At 42.5% G+C, this 24,339-nt stretch overlaps 1 protein-coding gene across 3 annotated transcripts in view; it reads right to left on the reverse strand.

The window, feature by feature from the left end:
- usf2l (upstream transcription factor 2, c-fos interacting-like) overlaps nucleotides 1-24,339 on the reverse strand; it is a 64,639-nt gene that overhangs the window by 7,076 nt on the left and 33,224 nt on the right. For 2 of the 3 annotated variants that reach the window (XM_061958767.2, XM_072913104.1), the window contains 4 exons: nucleotides 12,615-12,702; nucleotides 5,205-5,263; nucleotides 4,904-4,998; nucleotides 4,714-4,854 (listed from right to left, as the gene is read on the reverse strand). In XM_061958767.2, coding sequence (XP_061814751.1) covers nucleotides 4,714-4,854; nucleotides 4,904-4,998; nucleotides 5,205-5,263; nucleotides 12,615-12,702 — 383 coding nt within the window. The remainder of the gene's footprint in view (nucleotides 1-4,713; nucleotides 4,855-4,903; nucleotides 4,999-5,204; nucleotides 5,264-12,614; nucleotides 12,703-24,339) is intronic. The other variant, XM_061958768.2, reaches the window with a different exon arrangement.

Below are 24,339 nucleotides of genomic sequence, written 5' to 3' on the forward strand. Positions count from 1 at the left end.
TGTACTCAAGTAAGAGTACTGTTACTTTAGAGATTTATTACTCAAGTAAAAGTAAGGAGTAGTCACCCAAATATTTACTTGAGTAAAAGTAAAAAGTATGTTGTGAAAAAACTACTCAAGTACTGAGTAACTGATGAGTAACATACACACACATATCATATATATATATATATATATATATATATACATATATATATATATACACATATATATACAGTATATAATTTATATTTATTTATTTTGCCGTTTTTGTTTACATGTTAAAGGTGTTTTAATGAATATACATGCATGTTTAACACATATAGATTCCTTTCTTTCATGAAGACAAGAATATAAGTTGGTGTATTACCTGATTCTGATGACTTGCATTGATTGTAATCAGACAGTAGTGCTGATAGCGTCCACGTTTTCAAATGGAGGAGAAAAAAAGTTCCTCCTTTCTGTCTAATACCACATGAAAGTGGTTGGTTTTTGGCATCTTATTTGTCCAGCTTCCGTATTCGTTTTTATACACTTTACAAGAAATACATTGGCGGCAAACTCCGTAGCTTGCTAGCTTGTTTGCGCTGGCTTTCGGAGACTCTTGTTTTGAAAGCGCAGGCGCGATGGAGCGGCACTTTTATTGTGAAGACAGGAACTGTGCAGTCAGTCTTTAGGCTTTTGACGGGATGTACGGTTGAAATGAAAAAGGGTCTTTTTTCCTTCACACTTTTGATTGATTGATTGAAACTTTTATTAGTAGATTGCACAGTACAGTATATATTCCGTACAATTGACCACTAAATGGTAACACCCCAATAAGTTTTTCAACAGTCAGGTCATGTGACCGCCTGGCTCTGTTTGATTGGTCCAACGTCACCAGTGACTGCATCTGATTGGTGGAACGGAGTAAACGTCACCAGTGACTGTATTTGTTGAAACGCAGGCACTATGACAGACCAAAACAAACAAAGCGTGCATTAACAGATCGATAAAAATTAGTAGCGAGTAGCGAGCTGAATGTAGATAAAAGTAGCGGAGTAAAAGTAGCGTTTCTTCTCTGTAAATATACTCAAGTAAAAGTAAAAGTATGTTGCATTAAAACTACTCTTAGAAGTACAATTTATCCCAAAAGTTACTCAAGTAGATGTAACGGAGTAAATGTAGCGCGTTACTACCCACGTCTGCTTAGGACCCACCTTTAATTGCAATAATTAGGGTTTTAACTGAAACAAAACCAGTGTACTTGTTTCATATTATTTACATGAACAATTTCCCTTGTGGATCAATAAAGTTTGTCTAAGTCTAAGTCATTTGTGGTACAGCAGAAGTGCAGGTAAATAACGTGTCTGCCTATCATCTCCTCTGTCAGAATGGATAGCTCAGTAGTTATCACGCTTACGGGTGGAGCAAGGGACGTTGTGGGCACATCTTACACCTTATATTTACATTTTTTCCATGCTGTGGAACCTCGATTTATGAACCCGTCAAAGTACGAACTTTCTTGATTTAAGAGCCACAGGCTGAACAAAAATATTATTTGGTGTAAAAACCTTGTCTCAGTGTACAAACGTTCCATGCAGCTATTTTTGTCCCGGCAGCACATCCATCGTGGGCGGGCTGTTGGATCTCCAGTGCTCATTTAGTCAGCACAGAAGCGCTGTCGTTAGCTTCTAGGCTAATTTCATACTTTGTGTGCTTTTCATGGATTTGTAAGCCTTTTTACTGCAATTTTCTAGTTGTGATAGCTTAATGAGTCCAAAGACAGCAATAGACATGCAACGTGTGGTTTGAAACATTTAGGGATTATCCACAGCGTTGTCAACACTGCCACCGTCCCTCTCTTCCGTTGCACACCAAGAAGATCATAACCTATAAAGTAAAGTGGATTTTATTTCTCATTCCTAATCATTGTAGGGACCTGGCTGTTAAAGTTAAGGAGTTTTGTGATTTCAAACTGTGAGTGCATCACAGGGTGAGTGTGTGTGTGTGTGTGTGTGTGTGTGTGTGTGTGTGTGCGTGTGTCAGCATGATGAGGACAGTTCAGATAGTTGTTGTTTTGACTTTGTTAATGAATAGAAAGTTGATCCATCACCCCCATGTTATGTATGCTTGATATACAGTACTGTATAGTGCTTTGTATTGAGTTCAAAGTGCAGAAACTTACTAAAATAAGGACTTTTGTGGAGGCTGGAAAACATTATTCATATTCACATTGTAGACTGGTTGGGCTTTGTGGACTTGGAGAAGGCATTCAACCGTGTACCCCGGGAAGTCCTGTGGGGAGTGCTCAGAGAGTATGGGGTATCGGACTGTCTTATTGTGGCAGTTCGCTCCCTGTATAATCAGTGCCAGAGCTTGGTCCGCATTGCCGGCAGTAAGTCGGACACGTTTCCAGTGAGGGTTGGACTCCGCCAAGGCTGCCCTTTGTCACCGATTCTGTTCATAACCTTTATGGACAGAATTTCTAGGCGCAGTCAAGGCGTTGAGGGGATCTGGTTTGGTGGCTGCAGGATTAGGTCTCTGCTATTTGCAGATGATGTGGTCCTGATGGCTTCTTCTGGCCAAGATCTTCAGCTCTCGCTGGATCGGTTCGCAGCCGAGTGTGAAGCGACTGGGATGGGAATCAGCACCTCCAAGTCCGAGTCCATGGTTCTCTCCCGGAAAAGGGTGGAGTGCCATCTCCGGGTTGGGGAGGAGATCTTGCCCCAAGTGGAGGAGTTCAAGTACCTCGGAGTCTTGTTCACGAGTGGGGGAAGAGTGGATCGTGAGATCGACAGGCGGATCGGTGCGGCATCTTCAGTAATGCGGACGCTGTATCGATCCGTTGTGGTGAAGAAGGAGCTGAGCCGGAGGGCAAAGCTCTCGATTTACCGGTCGATCTACGTTCCTATCCTCACCTATGGTCATGAGCTTTGGGTCATGACCGAAAGGACAAGATCACGGGTACAAGCGGCCGAAATGAGTTTCCTCCGCCGAGTGGCGGGGCTCTCCCTTAGAGATAGGGTGAGAAGCTCTGTCATCCGGGGGGAGCTCAAAGTAAAGCCGCTGCTCCTCCACATCGAGAGGAGCCAGATGAGGTGGTTCGGGCATCTGGTCAGAATGCCACCCGAACGCCTCCCTAGGAAGGTGTTTCGGGCACGTCCGACCGGTAGGAGGCCACGAGGAAGACCCAGGACACGCTGGGAAGACTATCTCTCCCGGCTGGCCTGGGAACGCCTCGGGATCCCCCGGGAGGAGCTGGACAAAGTGGCTGGGGAGAGGGAAGTCTGGGCTTCCCTGCTTAAGCTGCTGCCTCCGCGACCCGACCTCGGATAAGCGGAAGAAGATGGATGGATGGATGAATATTCACATTGTTTCTTATGGAGAAATTTGCTTCACTATACAAAATTCTGTTAACAAACCCTGTTTAAGAACCAACTAAGTTCATAAGATCCCAGTGCATATTGAAATCCTTCAGTAACATGACAAACATCAGCAAACAGCTGGATAAAGCGTTGAGTTGTTTTTCTCTTTTGTTTAGGAAACGTCAAACCAGGAGCATTGCAATGTTTTCAGCAGCGCTAATATTGCGGTTAACCAACAGGGGATTTCACAAACATTGTTGTTAAGCGTCTATTCGATACTACGTGTTAAAAGAGATGTACTGAGAAGAGTAGTAATGAGATTGGGGCGAGGGGACGTCAGGGGCTTGTGAAAGCCATCAAGGAGTTTGTGGAGGAATCTTCCCAAGAACACAAATATATGCCTTGTTAAACGGAGCAATTTTTATTCCTAAATTGAATGAAATAAAAGGCTGCAGCAGACACACAAACAGGCAGGTGTTGAGCACCACTAGGGGTCTACCTGTGCACCTTATTACAACTTCCCTCATTGTGTGGATTACTTTCATCTGTCATATTTCTGTAATCACGCAAGGTAGCAGGTAAGGTATTAACAAGCAGGAACTACCATCGCAATGTATGGACATGTGTGCTTTTGCAGGAGCCATAATAACAGGCCCAGAGTCACGTCTTCAAACCGTGCTAATTGTGGGCTTTAGGGATTATTTCTTTCAAGTCTTACTTTCCGGTTAAATCCTAATTAATTATCCAGAGGTTAAGACCGGTTGGATAGTCTTAAGGCTCCATCTTAACTGTTCTAACTGGAAAGAGGGGCACACTCACTTCCTGCCCCAATACATACGATGAATACTACAATGCAGCACCTGCAAAGTCAAGCCGTCAGCCAACCCGCTTATCGCATCATTGACGCTGCCGAGACCCTCTTGGGTGTGTCGCCCATTCGCCCTCCCCACCGTCGAGGAGCCGAGAAAAACATGTTGAGCTTTATAAAAGAGGAATGGGGAGGTTGGGGAGGGGGGAGATTTTGGTGCGGTGCGCCTCGGCTCACAATACTCGGGAGTCAATCAGCATGCAAGTTGGCTGCCTGAACGTTTTATTCCCGCCGCCTCACGAAACGCCGAGTGCAGGTGGAAGTCTTTGATGGTTTGGAAAGCGTGTGATGAGGAGCTACACAAGCTGAAAGCACTCTGGGATCCTCTCGGAGAAGATACACGAGGGGCGGGTGGGGTGGGAGTCACGGTGGATTTCATGCTCAGGAGACTTAAAGCAGTGCAAGCCAACTCATCTATTCAACCTGTTTCATATTTGCACCTGCATACGTCTAATGAGGGAGATACTGGCTTCATTTGACTGCTATCATTCTTGACATTGATGTTTGTTGGATGCTTACCTGCTGCCTGCACAGCTCATTGTCCACCTGGATCCTCTCCACCTCCTTCAGACTCTCTTGCAGCCGCTGGTTGCTCTGCCTCAGCTCTCGGATGTAGTCGCACGCTTTGGACAGAATGCCGCCCTTGCTCTGCGAGGAGAGCTATCAGAATTATGGCCAGCTTAAGTCTGGGGAAAAATGACCAACTTACTGCTCCAGTTTTGGTGCTGTCCATGTTGCAATCAGGGATGATTTTGGACAGCGTCACGATCCAGTTATTGATTTTGTCCCTCCGCCGCCTCTCAACTATAAGAGCAACAGGAAGAGGTCATTCAGGGCTGGGAAAGTTCCTTTTCTTGGAGGTCTTGCAGAGATTCTGCCGGGCTGAGACGGCTCCACAGCAGCCTCTAGTGGCCACATTGGCAGAGCGGGCACTCTATTTAAACGTGGCAGCGCATTGTGTCGCCCTGTCAGACAAACTGAAAAAGCCACAATCACGGCTAATTACCCACCTTCGTTATGTTGCGCTCTTCTCCTTTCATCTCGCGGCGTTCGAGGGCCGTCCATTTTCCTTCAGGGAGACAGAAAACACACAGTTTTGGTGCACAACATCTGCCATCTTTGTCAAGGCTACAGCGTGACACAAACCCAATCACATTCCGCTCATCCCTTGATCCCGGCCCATTAGCAATCTTTGACGCCACGTCTTTTTTTAAAAAAGATCCCTCGCCACGGTGCTGCTACTCAGCTCCCCAAGGCCTCCTCTTGTGCCGGCCTAAATGAAGGCCTCAAGTCGGGACGCTTCCGACGCGGACATCCTCCTTAGAAGTTTGCTTCCCCGGTGCAGCCTGGAGGGAGCACGGCGTTTTTATCACGCCGTAAAAGCGATGGTGGCGGCGCGGACCAGATGCCGTCTGCTAGTGTTCCGAGCTCTCCGGGCTAATGAGACAACTGTCTCTCGTCTCTGCGTCTTCCCTCAGGTATTCAGTTAATTAAGACATGGCAGGGAAACTGTTCCCGCCACTCAGCAAAGCATGACGACGTCCATTAACATTATCGCTTATAAATATTAATTACCTATTTTCTTAAGCAGACATATTTCATACCTGCCAACTTTTGAAATCAGAAAAACCTAGTAGCCAGGGTCCAGGGGCCGCAGGCCCCGTTAGGTCCAGGACAAAGTCCTGGTGGGGGGTTCAGGCTTCGCCCCCCGACGCAAAATGATTATTAGCATTCAGACAGGTTAAAATGTTGCTAAAACCATCACTTTTCTATCAGTCACAGTGACTTTTCAAAACAAAAATATTACAGCAAAAATCATATGGGTTGATTGACATGTTTATTCTGTAAGCTACCGGTAACTTCAATAGTTTGAAATTATTTTGACAGTTAATGCCAGTTATCCTGCCAACCTTTCACAAGACTTCAATTTGTTAATTGAAAGTATAAACAGTATAAACACTTTTTACAGTAAACAAATGGTAAAACAGTACTAAACAATTCCATTAAAAAAAAAATTGGTGTCATTATTAACTTTCTGTCCAAGCTTGTATAATCTACTGCCTTGTTCAATTGTAAAAAATATTCTGTGCCTAAAATTCACATTTCTATCACAATTATCATACTGTAACATGGTAAGCTAACTTCATTAAAATTAATAGTCCTATCAATAGCATGGAATTACAATTCAAATGTAGTTTTTTTGTAAGCCTTTCAAAAGAATTCAAAATATGAAAAATTAATGAAAATTAATTTAAGCCATCAGACACTTGAAAAGTGGCACATCACATCTCTAATGTAATCATTTTAACTTTTCAACAGAAATAGCACTGCAAAAATATTAAGGACATACTTCTGTATTTTGGTAGTTATGCTGTCAACATTTAACAAGATTTCTTCAACTTGGACTTGAAAGCATAAATAGTATCAACACTTTTAACAGTATAACAGTACTAAACAATTCCAATAGATAACATTGGTGTCATTAACTTTTTGTGGCTAAAATCCGAAAAACGTTGAAAGTTTTCCACTTGTATCGCTAGCAACGGCATTAGACTTGTGTTCTTTTGTCCCAACGTGGTCTTTTACATCGCTAATTCCTCCGTGTCCGATCGAAAAATCTTGTCTGCACAAGGTGCAATTCGCGTAGTTTTCACCCTTTTTGGAACGGATAATTATTCCCGGATAGGCTTTTGAATATTCTTCACGGAATGACTGCAGTTTTCTTTTCGGTTTAAGACTCGTTTGCGATTTTTCTCCAGCTGATTCCATGATCGTTCGCTCGTTTGGAAACAATGCCTCGTGCTTGGCACCGGTGCTATAAATAGCCTCGCGCATTTAAAAAAAATTTTTTTTTTTAATTAATGAAAAACTGTATATTTTATCACTGCAACCGTAACCCGGAATAGGTTGATGAAAACCGTACTAATTACGGGAAAACCGGAGTAGTTGGCAGGTATGATATTTCTGTCTTAATTATCGCATCATATCGACTCACTAAAAGAAAAAAAAATCATCAATTTCACTCTTCAAGTACACCTCAGCAGACTGTGTACCTAAATAAGTGCCAGGTGAGTGTGTGCTATTGTGAAACAGCCAGAACGGAACACCTACGAAACGGTACAATTTAGAATTCTGTGACAAAACTTCAGTTTGTCTTTTCATTTTATTTGTGATGGCAAAAGAAAATGTGTGTGATGATAACCACAGAGCTAGAAATGGCACAAAATACATAATGTGACATAGATAAAAGGTCTAAATCAGTGGTCCCAAAAACTTTTGACTCTGGGACCACATTGGGTTTAAAGAATTTGGATGGGGGCGGGGCTGTCTATTTGAGTGTATGTGTATATACAGGTATATATACAGGTAAAAGCCAGTAAATTAGAATATTTTGAAAAACTTGATTTATTTCAGTAATTGCATTCAAAAGGTGTAACTTGTACATTATATTTATTCATTGCACACAGACTGATGCATTCAAATGTTTATTTCATTTAATTTTGGATGATTTGAAGTGGCAACAAATGAAAATCCAAAATTCCGTGTGTCACAAAATTAGAATATTACTTAAGGCTAATACAAAAAAGGGATTTTTAGAAATGTTGGCCAACTGAAAAGTATGAAAATGAAAAATATGAGCATGTACAATACTCAATACTTGGTTGGAGCTCCTTTTGCCTCAATTACTGCGTTAATGCGGCGTGGCATGGAGTCGATGAGTTTCTGGCACTGCTCAGGTGTTATGAGAGCCCAGGTTGCTCTGATAGTGGCCTTCAACTCTTCTGCGTTTTTGGGTCTGGCATTCTGCATCTTCCTTTTCACAATACCCCACAGATTTTCTATGGGGCTAAGGTCAGGGGAGTTGGCGGGCCAATTTAGAACAGAAATACCATGGTCCGTAAACCAGGCACGGGTAGATTTTGCGCTGGTGTGCAGGCGCCAAGTCCTGTTGGAACTTGAAATCTCCATCTCCATAGAGCAGGTCAGCAGCAGGAAGCATGAAGTGCTCTAAAACTTGCTGGTAGACGGCTGCGTTGACCCTGGATCTCAGGAAACAGAGTGCTGCTGACCTGCTCTATGGAGATGGAGATTTCAAGTTCCAACAGGACTTGGCGCCTGCACACAGCGCAAAATCTACCCGTGCCTGGCTTACGGACCATGGTATTTCTGTTCTAAATTGGCCCGCCAACTCCCCTGACCTTAGCCCCACAGAAAATCTGTGGGGTATTGTGAAAAGGAAGATGCAGAATGCCAGACCCAAAAATGCAGAAGAGTTGAAGGCCACTATCAGAGCAACCTGGGCTCTCATAACACCTGAGCAGTGCCAAAAACTCATCGACTCCATGCCACGCCGCATTAACGCAGTAATTGAGGCAAAAGGAGCTCCAACCAAGTATTGAGTATTGTACATGCTCATATTTTTCATTTTCATACTTTTCAGTTGGCCAACATTTCTAAAAATCCCTTTTTTGTATTAGCCTTACACAATATTCTAATTTTGTGACACACGGAATTTTGGATTTTCATTTGTTGCCACTTCAAATCATCAAAATTAAATGAAATAAACATTTGAATGCATCAGTCTGTGTGCAATGAATAAATATAATGTACAAGTTACACCTTTTGAATGCAATTACTGAAATAAATCAAGTTTTTCAAAATATTCTAATTTACTGGCTTTTACCTGTACATTTCTCACACAGCTTAGTCTCCTTAATGAGGTTTACAAATACACCCACTGCATTTTAGTATACTGACAAGCACATGACATGAGTGTCAAAATTGAGCAAGAGTGGTTGAAAAAAAATGTCCGCCATCAAGCAAAACACCCAATTCAGTGGTGTCCACACTGCCGCCCGCCGGCATCCTCAATTTGGCCGACGAATTTGTCATGAGTTTGATTAGGAATCTAGCCCAAGGGGTCTTTACAAATGATTATATATAACAGTTTTTTGCAGAAACTTGGACGACGTGAGTAATTCAGGCCAATGACAATGATTTGTGATTTGAAATGCACAGAGCACAGCATTCACTTACAAACCTAATCCAAACAACCTTCACTAGTCATGGCGCAAAATAAAAATGCAACCAACAAATAAAGGTCAACACACATAACACAACCTGCTCAGTGAACTTTGTGGATATAATAAAAAAGAATCCACACACCATGAAAAAAATTCTAAATTACACCCATTACAATGCATAACAGGAAAAATGCACAACACTGATCCATTATGGAGCATTTTAGCCGCTTGATATTTTGGATTGATCACAAAACTTTACGGAGGTCTTCTCGAAAGTAAACAAGGTAGGAGTCCAACTTTCACATATTCTTAATATCCAATTATATTGGTCTAATTACTGCCATTTTGTCGCCAACGAAAGCACCTCTGCTATTAATTGTACTTTCAATGCATTTATTTTCTAACCCAATCCAAACAACCTTCCCTAGTCACGATGCAGAAGAGAAAAATCAACCATTGCAAAAAATTCAACAAACTTTGTTACACATAACACAACCTGCTCAATGAACTTTGTGGACATTCTAAAAAAATGCCCAGTCAACATAAAAAAATCTAAATGACACCCTTTAATCACCAAATGATTCCCGAGTGCGGCGCACGCTGCTGCTCACTGCTCCGCTCACCTCCCAGGGCATGAACATGGGGATGGGTCAAATGCAGAGGACAAATTTCACCACACCAAGTGTGTGTGTGACAATCATTGGAACACTCCCTCCACACTTATCCATGTTTGGTGCATTTTACCTGCTTGATATTTCTGAGGTTGTCACAGAAGTAAACAAGGTAGGACTTGAACTTCCACATACTCTTAATAACCACTTATAATAATTATTAATTATATATCCATTATAGTTTTATAATATGTACTCATATATACAGTGGGGCAAAAAAGTATTTAGTCAGCCACCAATTGTGCAAGTTCTCCCACTTAAAATGATGACAGAGGTCTGTAATTTTCATCATAGGTACACTTCAACTGTGAGAGACAGATTGTGAAAAAAAAATCCAGGAATTCACATTGTAGGATTTTTAAAGAATTTATTTGTAAATTATGGTGGAAAATAAGTATTTGGTCAATAACAAAAATTCAACTCAATACTTTGTTATTGCCAACAAAGGTTATATTACAGAGGTCAAACGATTACTATAGGTCTTTACCAGGTTTGCACACACAGTAGCTGGTATTTTGGCCCATTCCTCCATGCAGATCTTCTCGAGAGCAGTGATGTTTTGGGGCTGTCGCCGAGCAACACGGACTTTCAACTCCCTCCACAGATTTTCTATGGGGTTGAGGTCTGGAGACTGGATAGGCCACTCCAGGACTTTCAAATGCTTCTTACGGAGCCACTCCTTCGTTGCCCGGGCGGTGTGTTTGGGATCATTGTCATGCTGGAAGACCCAGCCACGTTTCATCTTCAAAGCTCTCACTGATGGAAGGAGGTTTTGGCTCAAAATCTCACGATACATGGCCCCGTTCATTCTTTCCTTAACACGGATCAGTCGGCCTGTCCCCTTAGCAGAAAAACAGCCCCAAAGCATGATGTTTCCACCCCCATGCTTCACAGTAGGTATGGTGTTCTTGGGATGCAACTCAGTATTCTTCTTCCTCCAAACACGACGAGTTGAGTTTATACCAAAAAGTTCTATTTTGGTTTCATCTGACCACATGACATTCTCCCAATCCTCTGCTGTATCATCTATGTGCTCTCTGGCAAACTTCAGAGGGGCCTGGACATGCACTGGCTTAAGCAGGGAGACACGTCTGGCACTGCAGGATTTGATTCCCTGTCGGCGTAGTGTGTTACTGATGGTAACCTTTGTTACTTTGGTCCCAGCTCTCTGCAGGTCATTCACCAGGTCCCCCCGTGTGGTTCTGGGATTTTTGCTCACCGTTCTCATGATCATTTTGAACCCACGGGATGAGATCTTGCGTGGAGCCCCAGATCGAGGGAGATTATCAGTGGTCTTGTATGTCTTCCATTTTCTGATAATTGCTCCCACAGTTGATTTTTTCACACCAAGCTGCTTGCCTATTGTAGATTCACTCTTCACACTCTGGTGCAGGTCTACAATTATTTTCCTGGTGTCCTTTGACAGCTCTTTGGTCTTGGCCATAGTGGAGTTTGGAGTCTGACTGTTTGAGGCTGTGGACAGGTGTCTTTTATACAGATAACAAGTTCAAACAGGTGCCATTAATACAGGTAACAAGTGGAGGACAGAAGAGCTTCTTAAAGAAGAAATTACAGGTCTGTGAGAGCCAGAGATCTTCCTTGTTTGAAGTGACCAAATACTTATTTTCCACCATGATTTACAAATAAATTCTTTAAAATTCCTACAATGTGAATTCCTGGATTTTTTTTCACATTCTGTCTCTCACAGTTGAAGTGTACATATGACGAAAATTACAGACCTCTGTCATCATTTTAAGTGGGAGAACTTGTACAATCGGTGGCTGACTAAAAACTTTTTTGCCCCACTGTATGTGTAGGCTTTATAAACATTTAGTTAGTTTGCATGCAGTCCGCTTTTTAGGCCCAATGTGACCCGCCAGCCACAAAGTTTGGACACCCCTGCTTTAAAACATTTTGACCATCACCTATACAGCGCGCCACAAATGCCAATCGCGTGAGGAAATGAGGACAGCCCTGCTGAACAGCTTTCGTTATAATATGCTGTGACAAACCAAAACTGACAACAATGCATGCTTGTGTCCCCCCCAAAAAAAGAGGAATTTAATGAGGCAATATTCACTTAAGCCAGCGCTAACTCAATTTGACTACTGGTCATGTGCTTGTTCTGGAGAGGCACGGCGGTAAGCAACTTCCCCCGATGAGGCAACATTTTAAACACTGCTCATTTTTGCTTGGGTGTCAGAAACAAATATGAATGAATAGAATGTATTTGCTCTGTAAATCACAGCTAAAGAAGAAAATGTGAGAGAAGGACACATGATGTAGATGGTCAAATCTAGGGATAAAGAACATGAGCGTGTGGTGGAGCACAAGAAAACTGCGATATTTATACCAGAATAGGTCGTAAGTTGCTTTTATAAACATATGCTCAGCTTACACCCTGTAATAAAAACTCATGACTGATCTAAAAATAACAAAAACTTGTACGCTTTGTTGTCTTGACATCTAATCTAGTATCCCAGCAGGATAATAGACTTCATTCCTCCTCTTCATCATCGTCCTGGCGTGTGTACTCGCTTTAGTGGCGAACACCGCCATGCTCCAATGAAGGTTACTGTCGCCATAAATGGAGCATTGTTGGAAAATGTCATATCTTAAGTGAAGCTTTTGACCGCCATGAGCGGCAGGGAACAGCGGCGCTCGATTTTTAAAAAAAAGGACTGTTTAGTTTTCAAAGAGACTTTGTTGTAGATGTGATACTCACGCAGGAAAAGGCTGCGTGCGCGGGGCGATGCTTCGCGAGGCGCCGGTCTGAATGACATCGGGTGGGGTCATCATCACGTAGAACTGGCCTGTGGAGGGCATGGCAGTCATCAAAAGGGCAGTTTATGAACACTTGAAATGCAAGTATAAACTCACGGCGAACAAAAGTGATTGGCTAACAGCCCCTTGCAATATGCGCACGCCACTCAAAGCATCAAAACACATTAGTGATGTTTATGAGGTGCGTTGGTGTCATCGTGACAATGCTACAGGACGTGCACTAAGTTTGATCTTCCAAAATGCCGAATTTGGTTTGTTGGAATTAGCCAGCAGGGGGCACAAGTCATTTTGGTTGGTTAGCTGCAAAACAAAACAGGAAGTGAAAAGTGTTGCGTAATAACCCGTGGACATAAAGAAACAATAACAACCACAGGGAAGTCGGGAGCCTCTCTCGATCGTCATCAAGTATGACACATCAGCTGACCTCTTGGCGGCGGTGCGGCTCACATGACGTGTTGCAATTGTGACAGACCAGGCCTGTCCATTCACGTGGCTTCATTGTCATCGCCTCATTTTCTCTCTCAATGTGTGTCACGGGTAGTAGGCCTGAGCCGATAACTCATTTTGCCGGACGATATATTGTCCCACACAAATTACTGACAATTTAACCGTTTTATTGTCAGCATTATTGAGACCAAATTAGGCACTAATGTGATCGTAATACGTAATACCAATAATGAAAGCCACACTTTAAAAACGGAAACGTTTCGCATTTGATTTTTATTCATTGTACAAACCCCGTTTCCATATGAGTTGGGAAATTGTGTTACAATGAGTTGCAAATCCTTTTCAACTCATATTCAGTTGAATATATTACAATTACCATTATGGTTTTCGTCCTGGTCGTGGAACTGTGGACCAGCTCTATACTCTCGGCAGGGTCCTTGAGGGTGCATGGGAGTTTGCCCAACCAGTCTACATGTGTTTTGTGGACTTGGAGAAGGCATTCGACCGTGTCCCTCGGGAAGTCCTGTGGGGAGTGCTCAGAGAGTATGGGGTATCGGACTGTCTGATTTTGGCGGTCCGCTCCCTGTATGATCAGTGTCAGAGCTTGGTCCGCATTGCCGGCAGTAAGTCGGACACGTTTCCAGTGAGGGTTGGACTCCGCCAAGGCTGCCCTTTGTCACCGATTCTGTTCATAACTTTTATGGACAGAATTTCTAGGCGCAGTCAAGGCGTTGAGGGGATCTGGTTTGGTGGCTGCAGGATTAGGTCTCTGCTTTTTGCAGATGATGTGGTCCTGATGGCTTCATCTGGCCAGGATCTTCAGCTCTCGCTGGATCGGTTCGCAGCCGAGTGTGAAGCGACTGGGATGAGAATCAGCACCTCCAAGTCCGAGTCCATGGTTCTCGCCCGGAAAAGGGTGGAATGCCATCTTCGGGTTGGGGAGGAGATCTTTCCCCAAGTGGAGGAGTTCAAGTACCTCGGAGTCTTGTTCACGAGTGAGGGAAGAGTGGATCGTGAGATCGACAGGCGGATCGGTGCGGCATCTTCAGTAATGCGGACGCTGTATCGATCGGTTGTGGTGAAGAAGGAGCTGAGCCGGAAGGCAAAGCTCTCAATTTACCGGTCGATCTACGTTCCCATCCTCACCTATGGTCATGAGCTTTGGGTTATGACCGAAAGGACAAGATCACGGGTACAAGCGGCCGAAATGAGTTTCCTCCGCCGGGTGGCAGGGCTCTCCCTTAGAGATAGGGTGAGAAGCTCTGTCATCCGGGGGGAGCTCAAAGTAAAGCCGCTGCTCCTCCACATCGAGAGGAGCCAGATGAGGTGGTTTGGGCATCTGGTCAGGATGCCACCCGATCGCCTCCCTCGGGAGGTGTTTAGGGCACGTCCGACCGGTAGGAGGCCACGGGGAAGACCCAGGACACGCTGGGAAGACTATGTCTCCCGGCTGGCCTGGGAACGCCTCGGGATCCCCCGGGAGGAGCTGGACGAAGTGGCTGGGGAGAGGGAAGTCTGGGCTTCCCTGCTTAGGCTGCTGCCCCCGCGACCCGACCTCGGATAAGCGGAAGAAGATGGATGGATGGATGGATGGATATTACAAAGACAACATATTTGATGTTCAAACTGATAAACATTTTTTTTGTGCAAATAATCATTAACTTTAGAATTTGATGCCAGCAACACGTGACAAAGAAGTTGGGAAAGGTGGCAATAAATACTGATAAAGTTGAGGAATGCTCATCAAACACTTATTTGGAACATCCCACAGGTGTGCAAACTAATTGGGAACAGGTGGGTGCCATGATTGGGTATAAAAACAGCTTCCCAAAAAATGCTCAGTCTTTCACAAGAAAGGATGGGGCGAGGTACACCCCTTTGTCCACAACTGCGTGAGCAAATAGTCAAAACAGTTTAAGAACAACGTTTCTCAAAGTTCAATTGCAAGAAAGTTAGGGATTTCAACATCTACGGTCCATAATATCATCAAAAGGTTCAGAGAATCTGGAGAAATCACTGCACGTAAGCGGCATGGCCGGAAACCAACGTTGAATGACCGTGACCTTCGATCCCTCAGACGGCACTGTATCAAAAACCAACATCAATCTCTAAAGGATATCACCACATGAGCTCAGGAACACGTCAGAAAACCACTGTCACTACATACAGTTGGTCGCTACATCTGTAAGTGCAAGTTAAAGCTCTACTATGCAAAGCGAAAGCCATTTATCAACAACATCCAGAAACGCCGCCGGCTTCTCTGGGCCCGAGATCATCTAAGATGGACTCATGCAAAGTAGAAAAAAAGTGTTCTGTGGTCTGACGAGTCCACATTTCAAATTGTTTTTGGGAATATTCGACATCGTGTCATCCGGACCAAAGGGGATGCGAACCATCCAGACTGTTATCGACGCAAAGTTCAAAAGCCAGCATGTGTGATGGTATGGGGGTGCATTAGTGCCCAAGGCTTGGGTAACTTACACATCTGTGAAGGCACCATTAATGCTGAAAGGTACATACAGGTTTTGGAACAACATATGCTGCTATCTAAGCGCTGTCTTTTTCATGGACGCCCCTGCTTATTTCAGCAAGACAATGCCAAGCCACATTCAGCACGTGTTACAACAGCGTGGCTTCGTAAAAAAAGAGTGCGGGTACTTTCCTGGCCCGCCTGCAGTCCACACCTGTCTCCCATCGAAAATGTGTGGCGCATTATGAAGCGTAAAATACGACAGCTGAGACCCCGGACTGTTGAACGACTGAAGCTCTACATAAAACAAGAATGGGAAAGAATTCCACTTTCAAAGCTTCAACAATTAGTTTCCTCAGTTACCAATCGTTTATTGAGTGTTGTTAAAAGAAAAGGTGATGTAACACAGTGGTGAACATGCCCTTTCCCAACTACTTTGGCATGTGTTGCAGCCATGAAATTCTAAGTTAATTATTATTTGCAAAAAAAAAAAATTAAGTTAATGAGTTTGAACATCAAATATCTTGTCTTTGTAGCATATTCAATTGAATATGGGTTGAAAAGGATTTGCAAATCATTGTATTCCGTTTATATTTACATCCAACACAATTTCCCAACTCATATGGAAACGGGGTTTGTAATTGAAAGGTCAAGAACGTTTACTTACCTTAAATAAGCAAACAAACAAACAAAAATATGTTTATTATGAAGTGCACTTTTTTTGACTCAGTTTCAAAAACTGGTCAGGTGGTTTATTTTGTTGCCATACATTTCCAACGAACATTTATTCAATAGTAGAATTGAATACAGTATTTACCTAACTACTGTATAAAGCGCACCTGCATATAAGCTGCACCTACTAAAAAAAAACTAACAAAAAAAAACTAATATATGAGAAAAAATATGTTTTGCTATATTAGCCGCACCGGACTATACACTGCAGATGTATACATTGTGAAATAAGGTATGTAAATAAACATCTGCAAACTATTTCTGTGTAAATAACTCAAGTGTTTTCAAACAGCGTCTGTAACACAGCAGTAAAATGGCTAATCAAACAAAACAGAAGTCATCGTCATAGACCCACTAGCCACTAAATACCAATAGACGGAATAAATATTGAAAGGGTGAATGAAAACATATTTTTGGATGTAATAGATGATAAAATGAACATGTAAAAAATATATAACAAAGTAGCAAAAAACACATCAATAATGAATAAAGCAAAACATGTTCTTGAACAAAAATCACTTCATATTCTCTACTGCTCACTAGTGTTACATATCTGAGTTATTGTGTAGAAATATGGGAAACCACTACAAATGTACGCTTCATTCACTAAATTTGTGACAAAAAAGATCAATTAGAATAATACATAATGTTGGATATAGAGAACATACAAACCTTTTTTTTTTTTTTATTAAATCACAAATATTGAAATTCAACGATTTGGTGCATTTGCAAACATGTAAAATGATGCAAACTATAACCTGCTAGCCAAGAATGTACAAATAAATGGGTTATACTTGTATAGCGCTTTTCTACCTTCAAGGTACTCAAAGACAGTATTACCACATTCACACACACATTCACACACTGATGGCGGGAGCTGCCATCCAAGGCACTAACCAGCAGCCATCAGGAGCAAGGGGTGAAGTGTCTTGCCCAAGGACACAACGGACGTGACTAGGATGGTAGAAGGTGGGGATTGAACCCCAGTAACCAGCAACCCTCCGATTGCTGGCACGGCCACTCTACCAACTTCGCCACGCCGTCCCCAAGAACAATTCTTTTCATTAAAAGAGGAGAAAGATAACCTTAGAGGAAAATGTAATTTAAAACATTTGTATGCTCGTACAAAACTTAAAACCTTTAGCATATCAGTATGTGGAATTAAATGATGGAACGGATTAACCAAATAAATGAAACAAAGCAGCAATATGATTCACTTTAAGAGACTACAAGTGTTCACAAAGTACCGTATTTTCCGCACTATAAGGCGCACCTAAAAACCACAAATTTTCTCAAAAGCTGACAGTGCGCCTTATAACCCCGTGCGCTTTATATATGGATAAATATTAAGATTCATTTTCATAAAGTTTCGGTCTCGTAACTACGGTAAACAGCCGCCATCTTTTTTCCCGGTAGAACAGGAAGCGCTTCTTCTTCTACGCAAGCAACCGCCAAGGTAAGCACCCGCCCCCATAGAACAGGAAGCGCTTCTTCTTCTACTGTAAGCAACCACCCGCCCGCGTAGAAGAAGAAAAAGCGCGCGGAGTTTCATTTCCTTTGTGTGTTTACATCTGTAAAGACCACAAAATGGCTCCTACTAAGCGACAGGGATCCGGTTCATGAAAAGACGCAATCTCTCCATCCGCACACGGATTACTATTTCACAGCAACTGATATTCCTGTGAACCGCACTGTGGATACAACGGGAGCACGTACGGTGAATATTCGCACCACAGGGAATGAGAAGTCATCCTTCACTGTGGTTCTAGCTTGCCATGCTAATGGCCAGAAACTTCCACCCATGGTGATATTCAAAAGGAAGACCTTGCCAAAAGAGACCTTTCCAGGCGGCGTCATCATAAAAGCTAACTCGAAGGGATGGATGAAGAAAAGATGAGCGAGTGGTTAAGGTAAGTTTAAGTTTACGCGAAGAGGCCGGGTGGCTTTTTTCACGCAGCTTCGTCCATGTTGATATACGATTCCATGCGCGCCCACATCACGCTGGTTTTAATATATTATTAAAGTTTGACTGACCTATTTGACTGTTTTTTTGACATTCCTTTAGCGCAGTTAGATGCGGCTTACAACACGGGGCGGCTTATAGGTGGACAAAGTTTTGAAATATGCCGTTCATTGAAGGCGCGGCTTATAACCCAGGGCGCCTTATGGTGCGGAAAATACGGTACACACAACCAGAATTATGATGAACATCTTGAACCTTTGTTTATTGAGACAAAGATTATTTATGTATTTAATATTTGTATGCTTACTACGGTATATTATTTATTCATTCACTGTTCCGTTACAGAGAACAAGGAAATGGGATAAAATTGCTATGGTATGAAAAGGGGTAGGATTAAATAAGCTCTGCTTCTTCATACTCTTTTCAGACGTGCTGTAATGAAAGAACTGGAATTGTGTGATGCATTACATTGTATGGTATGCATGTTCCACATCAACTGAACTGAACTAGCTGCGTAAGCTAGCTCTCCAGTTAGCTAAACAGACTCAATAACTCCACGGTGACGTTTTGATTAATTTACTGAGGAATTTGTGAAACTGAAACAATACAAAAAGAATGCCATTGTAAGATAATAATACGAACACCGACACTCGTAAACCTATTAGCATATTAGCTAATGCTCACGACGCTAGCTTCATTACATTATGATACACACATGAGACGGTTTACAAAGTAAGAATTGTTTTAGCTACAGTGGGGCAAAAAAGTATTTAGCCAGCCACCAATTGTGCAAGTTCTCCCACTTAAAATGATGACAGAGGTCTGTAATTTTCATCATAGGTACACTTCAACTGTGAGAGACAGAATGTGGGAAAAAAATCCAGGAATTCACATTGTAGGATTTTTAAAGAATTTATTTGTAAATAATGGTGGAAAATAAGTATTTGGTCAATAACAAAAATTCAACTCAATACTTTGTAATATAACCTTTGTTGGCAATAACAGAGGTCAAACGATTACTATAGGTCTTTACCAGGTTTGCACACACAGTAGCTGGTATTTTGGCCCATTCCTCCATGCAGATCTCCTCGAGAGCAGTGATGTTTTGGGGCTGTCGCCGAGCAACACGGACTTTCAACTCCCTCCCCAGATTTTCTATGGGGTTGAGGTCTGGAGACTGGCTAGGCCACTCCAGGACTTTCAAATGCTTCTTACGGAGCCACTCCTTCGTTGCCCGGGCGGTGTGTTTGGGATCATTGTCATGCTGGAAGACCCAGCCACGTTTCATCTTCAAAGCTCTCACTGATGGAAGGAGGTTTTGGCTCAAAATCTCACGATACATGGCCCCGTTCATTCTTTCCTTAACACGGATCAGTCGGCCTGTCCCCTTAGCAGAAAAACAGCCCCAAAGCATGATGTTTCCACCCCCATGCTTCACAGTAGGTATGGTGTTCTTGGGATGCAACTCAGTATTCTTCTTCCTCAAAACACGAGGAGTTGAGTTTATACCAAAAAGTTCTATTTTGGTTTCATCTGACCACATGACATTCTCCCAATCCTCTGCTGTATCATCCATGTGCTCTCTGGCAAACTTCAGACGGGCCTGGACATGCACTGGCTTAAGCAGGGGGACACGTCTGGCACTGCAGGATTTGATTCCCTGTCGGCGTAGTGTGTTACTGATGGTAACCTTTGTTACTTTGGTCCCAGCTCTCTGCAGGTCATTCACCAGGTCCCCCCGTGTGGTTCTGGGATTTTTGCTCACCGTTCTCATGATCATTTTGACCCCACGGGATGAGATCTTGCGTGGAGCCCCAGATCGAGGGAGATTATCAGTGGTCTTGTATGTCTTCCATTTTCTGATGGTTGCTCCCACAGTTGTTTTTTTTCACACCAAGCTGCTTGCCTATTGTAGATTCACTTTTCACAGTCTGGCACAGGTCTACAATTATTTTCCTGGTGTCCTACGACAGCTCTTTGGTCTTGCCATAGTGGAGTTTGGAGTCTGACTGTTTGAGGCTGTGGACAAGTGTCTTTTATACAGATAGCGAGTTCAAACAGGTGCCATTAATACAGGTAACAAGTGGAGGACAGAAGAGCTTCTTAAAGAAGAAGTTACAGGTCTGTGAGAGCCAGAGATCTTCCTTGTTTGAAGTGACCAAATACTTATTTTCCACCATAATTTACAAATAAATTCTTTAAAATTTCTACAATGTGAATTCCTGGATTTTTTTTCACATTCTGTCTCTCACAGTTGAAGTGTACCTATGATGAAAATTACAGATCTCTGTCATCATTTTAAGTGGGAGAACTTGCACAATCGGTGGCTGACTAAATACTTTTTTGCCCCACTGTATATTGTAAAACTGACAAACGTTGCTTGGAGTAATGAATGAAAAACCATACGAGTAGAAACGCTATAGACGACTAGTAGACGGAACGACACTTGAACTTATGGTTCAATAATAATAATAATATTGGATTCAATGTATATAGCGCTTTTCTATCAACTTGATACTCAAAGCGCTCACATTCACATTTTGGTGGCGGTAATCTACATTTGTAGCCACAGCTGCCCTGGGGTAGACTGACGGAAGTGTGGCTGCCAATGTGCGCCTACGGCCCCTCCAACTACCACCTACCATTCATTGAGCGGCACTGGAGCGGTTCCATGCACTAAACAGGAGAAAATACTGCAGTGAATGCAGTGAGCGAACTCTTTCAAAAGATGGCGCCATAGCACAAAAAATAACACACCATTTCAGTGTCTGTCTGTTTTATGAAAACTGTTTGTTAAATACAAAACATTATGGCCGCGAGCGAAGAAAAATCCATCAATTAGCCGCACCGTTTTATAGGCTGTAGCATACCTGCCAACTTTTGAAATCAGAAAAACCTAGTAGCCAGGGTCCAGGGGCCGCAGGCCCCGGTAGGTCCAGGACAAAGTCCTGGTGGGGGGGTTCAGGCTTCGCCCCCCGACGCAAAATGATTATTAGCATTTAGACAGGTTAAAATGTTGCTAAAACCATCACTTTTCTATCAGTCACAGTGACTTTTCAAAACAAAAATATTACAGCAAAAATCATATGGGTTGATTGACATGTTTATTCTGTAAGCTAACTTCAATAGTTTGAAATTATTTTGACAGTTAATGCCAGTTATCCTGTCAACCTTTCACAAGACTTCAATTTGTTAATTGAAAGTATAAACAGTATAAACACTTTTTACAGTAAACAAATGGTAAAACAGTACTAAACAATTCCATTAAAAAAAAAATTGGTGTCATTATTAACTTTCTGTCCAAGCTTGTATAATCTACTGCCTTGTTCAATTGTATAAAATATTCTGTGCCTAAAATTCACATTTCCATCACAATTATCATACTGTAACATGGTAAGCTAACTTCATTAAAATTAATAGTCCTGTCAATAGCATGGAATTACAATTCAAATGTAGTTTTTTTGTAAGCCTTTCAAAAGAATTCAAAATATGAAAAATTAATGAAAATTAATTTAAGCCATCAGACACTTGAAAAGTGGCACATCACATCTCTAATGTAATCATTTTAACTTTTCAACAGAAATAGCACTGCAAAAATATTAAGGACATACTTCTGTATTTTGGTAGTTATGCTGTCAACATTTAACAAGATTTCTTCAACTTGGACTTGAAAGCATAAATAGTATAAACACTTTTAACAGTACTAAACAATTCCAATAGATAACATTGGTGTCATTACCTTTTTGTGGCTAAAATCCGAAAAACGTTGAAAGTTTTCCACTTGTATCGCTAGCAACGGCATTAGACTTGTGTTCTTTTGTCCCAACGTGGTCTTTTACATCGCTAATTCCTCCGTGTCCGATCGAAAAATCTTGTCTGCACAAGGTGCAATTCGCGTAGTTTTCACCCTTTTTGGAACGGATAATTATTCCCGGATAGGCTTTTGAATATTCTTCACGGAATGACTGCAGTTTTCTTTTCGGTTTAAGACTCGTTTGCGATTTTTCTCCGGCTGATTCCATGATCGTTCGCTCGTTTGGAAACAATGGCAACAGGTGCCTCGTGCTTGGCAGCGGTGCTATAAATAGCCTCGCGCATTTAAAAAAAAATATTTTTTTTAATTAATGAAAAACCGTATTTTTTATCACTGCAACCGTAACCCGGAATAGGTTGATGAAAACCGTACTAATTACGGGAAAACCGGAGTAGTTGGCAGGTATGCTGTAGGGTTCAAAGCGTAGGAATAAAAGGAGCGGTTTGTAGTGTGGAAAATGCTGTCATTTGTCAGTCATTTACAATCTTTGTCTCAGTGGGTGGAGGCAGGACTAGCTTACCGTATTTTCCGCACTATTAGCCGCACCTAAAAACCACAAATTTACTCAAAAGCTGACAGTGCGGCTTATAACCCGGTGCGCTTTATATATGGATTAATATTAAGATTCATTTTCATAAAGTTTCAGTCTCGCAACTACGGTAAACAGCCGCCATCTTTTTTCCCCGTAGAAGAGGAAGTGCTTCTTCTTCTACGCAAGCAACCGCCAAGGTAAGCACCCGCCCCCATAGAAGAGGAAGCGCTTCTTCTTCTACTGTAAGCAACCACCCGCCCGCGTAGAAGAAGAAGAAGCGCGCGGATATTACGTTTCATTTCCTTTGTGTGTTTACATCTGTAAAGACCACAAAATGGCTCCTACTAAGCGACAGGTTTCCGGTTCATGAAAAGACGCAATCTCTCCATCCGCACACGGACTACTATTTCACAGCAACTGCCTAAAGACTTTCAAGAAAAGCTGGCTACTTTCCGTGCATATTGTAAAAACAAGATAGCTGAAAAAAAGATCCGGCCAGAGAACATTATCAACATGGACGAGGTTCCACTGACTTTTGATATTCCTGTGAACCGCACTGTGGATACAACGGGAGCACGTACGGTGAATATTCGCACCACAGGGAATGAGAAGTCATCCTTCACTGTGGTTCTAGCTTGCCATGCTAATGGCCAGAAACTTCCACCCATGGTGATATTCAAAAGGAAGACCTTGCCAAAAGAGACCTTTCCAGCCGGCGTCATCATAAAAGCTAACTCGAAGGGATGGATGGATGAAGAAAAGATGAGCGAGTGGTTAAGGTAAGTTTACGCAAAGAGGCCGGGTGGCTTTTTTCACGCAGCTCCGCCCATGTTGATATACGACTCCATGCGCGCCCACATCATGCTGGTTTTTAATATATTATTAAAGTTTGACTGACCTATCTGACTGTTTTTTTGACATTCCTTTAGCGCAGTTAGATGCGGCTTATAACACGGGGCGGCTTATAGGTGGACAAAGTTTTGAAATATGCCGTTCATTGAAGGCGCGGCTTATAACCCAGGGCGGCTTATGGTGCGGAAAATACGGTACACAGAGAGGGAGCACAGACACAGCCTTGCTAGTTGTGATTCGCTCGTGAGAAGCACCGCAAAGAAGGACAAAAGGTGATTGCAAAGCCAGATGTTCTGGGAATGATCAGCTTCAAACCGAATGAGAAAGATGAGATCAACATGGATGCAGGAGCAACTATGCCAAATTCAGGTGCTGAGAGTGATGCCATATTGGAACCTCCTGGATGGACCCGGTTTTAAAGTCACATTAGAAAAAAACAAACATGCAATCATAGCAATTTATCGAGGTATTACTTGTATTACTGTCGTTATTAGTTGTCAAGTTCATTCGCATGTACAGTTGGATTAATTTTGTCCAGGCCTAGTCACGCCGCCCGAAATACACAAAGGCCAACACATGCTAGCTAGCCCTGCCTGCTAAAAGTTGTCATATTTAAAGCCAAACCTGATCAAAACGAATAAACAAAACATGCATTGCTGTTTTCAAATAAGTCTTGCACTATAGAAAGTAATTCCATTGTTGTAAAATGTGCTTTGGAGTAATATACTGGTCATTATATTAATCTACGTCACAGAAGCTGCAGGCAGAGGAGGCACCAAGCGGTGTGTTTCCACAGCAGCCAGCCTGAAACGTGGGTGTCAGGGACAGACGTGGAAAGAGTACGGCAAAAGGAACA

The sequence above is a fragment of the Nerophis lumbriciformis genome, linkage group LG04, assembly GCF_033978685.3.
Source record: "Nerophis lumbriciformis linkage group LG04, RoL_Nlum_v2.1, whole genome shotgun sequence".
Classification (NCBI taxonomy): domain Eukaryota; kingdom Metazoa; phylum Chordata; class Actinopteri; order Syngnathiformes; family Syngnathidae; genus Nerophis; species Nerophis lumbriciformis.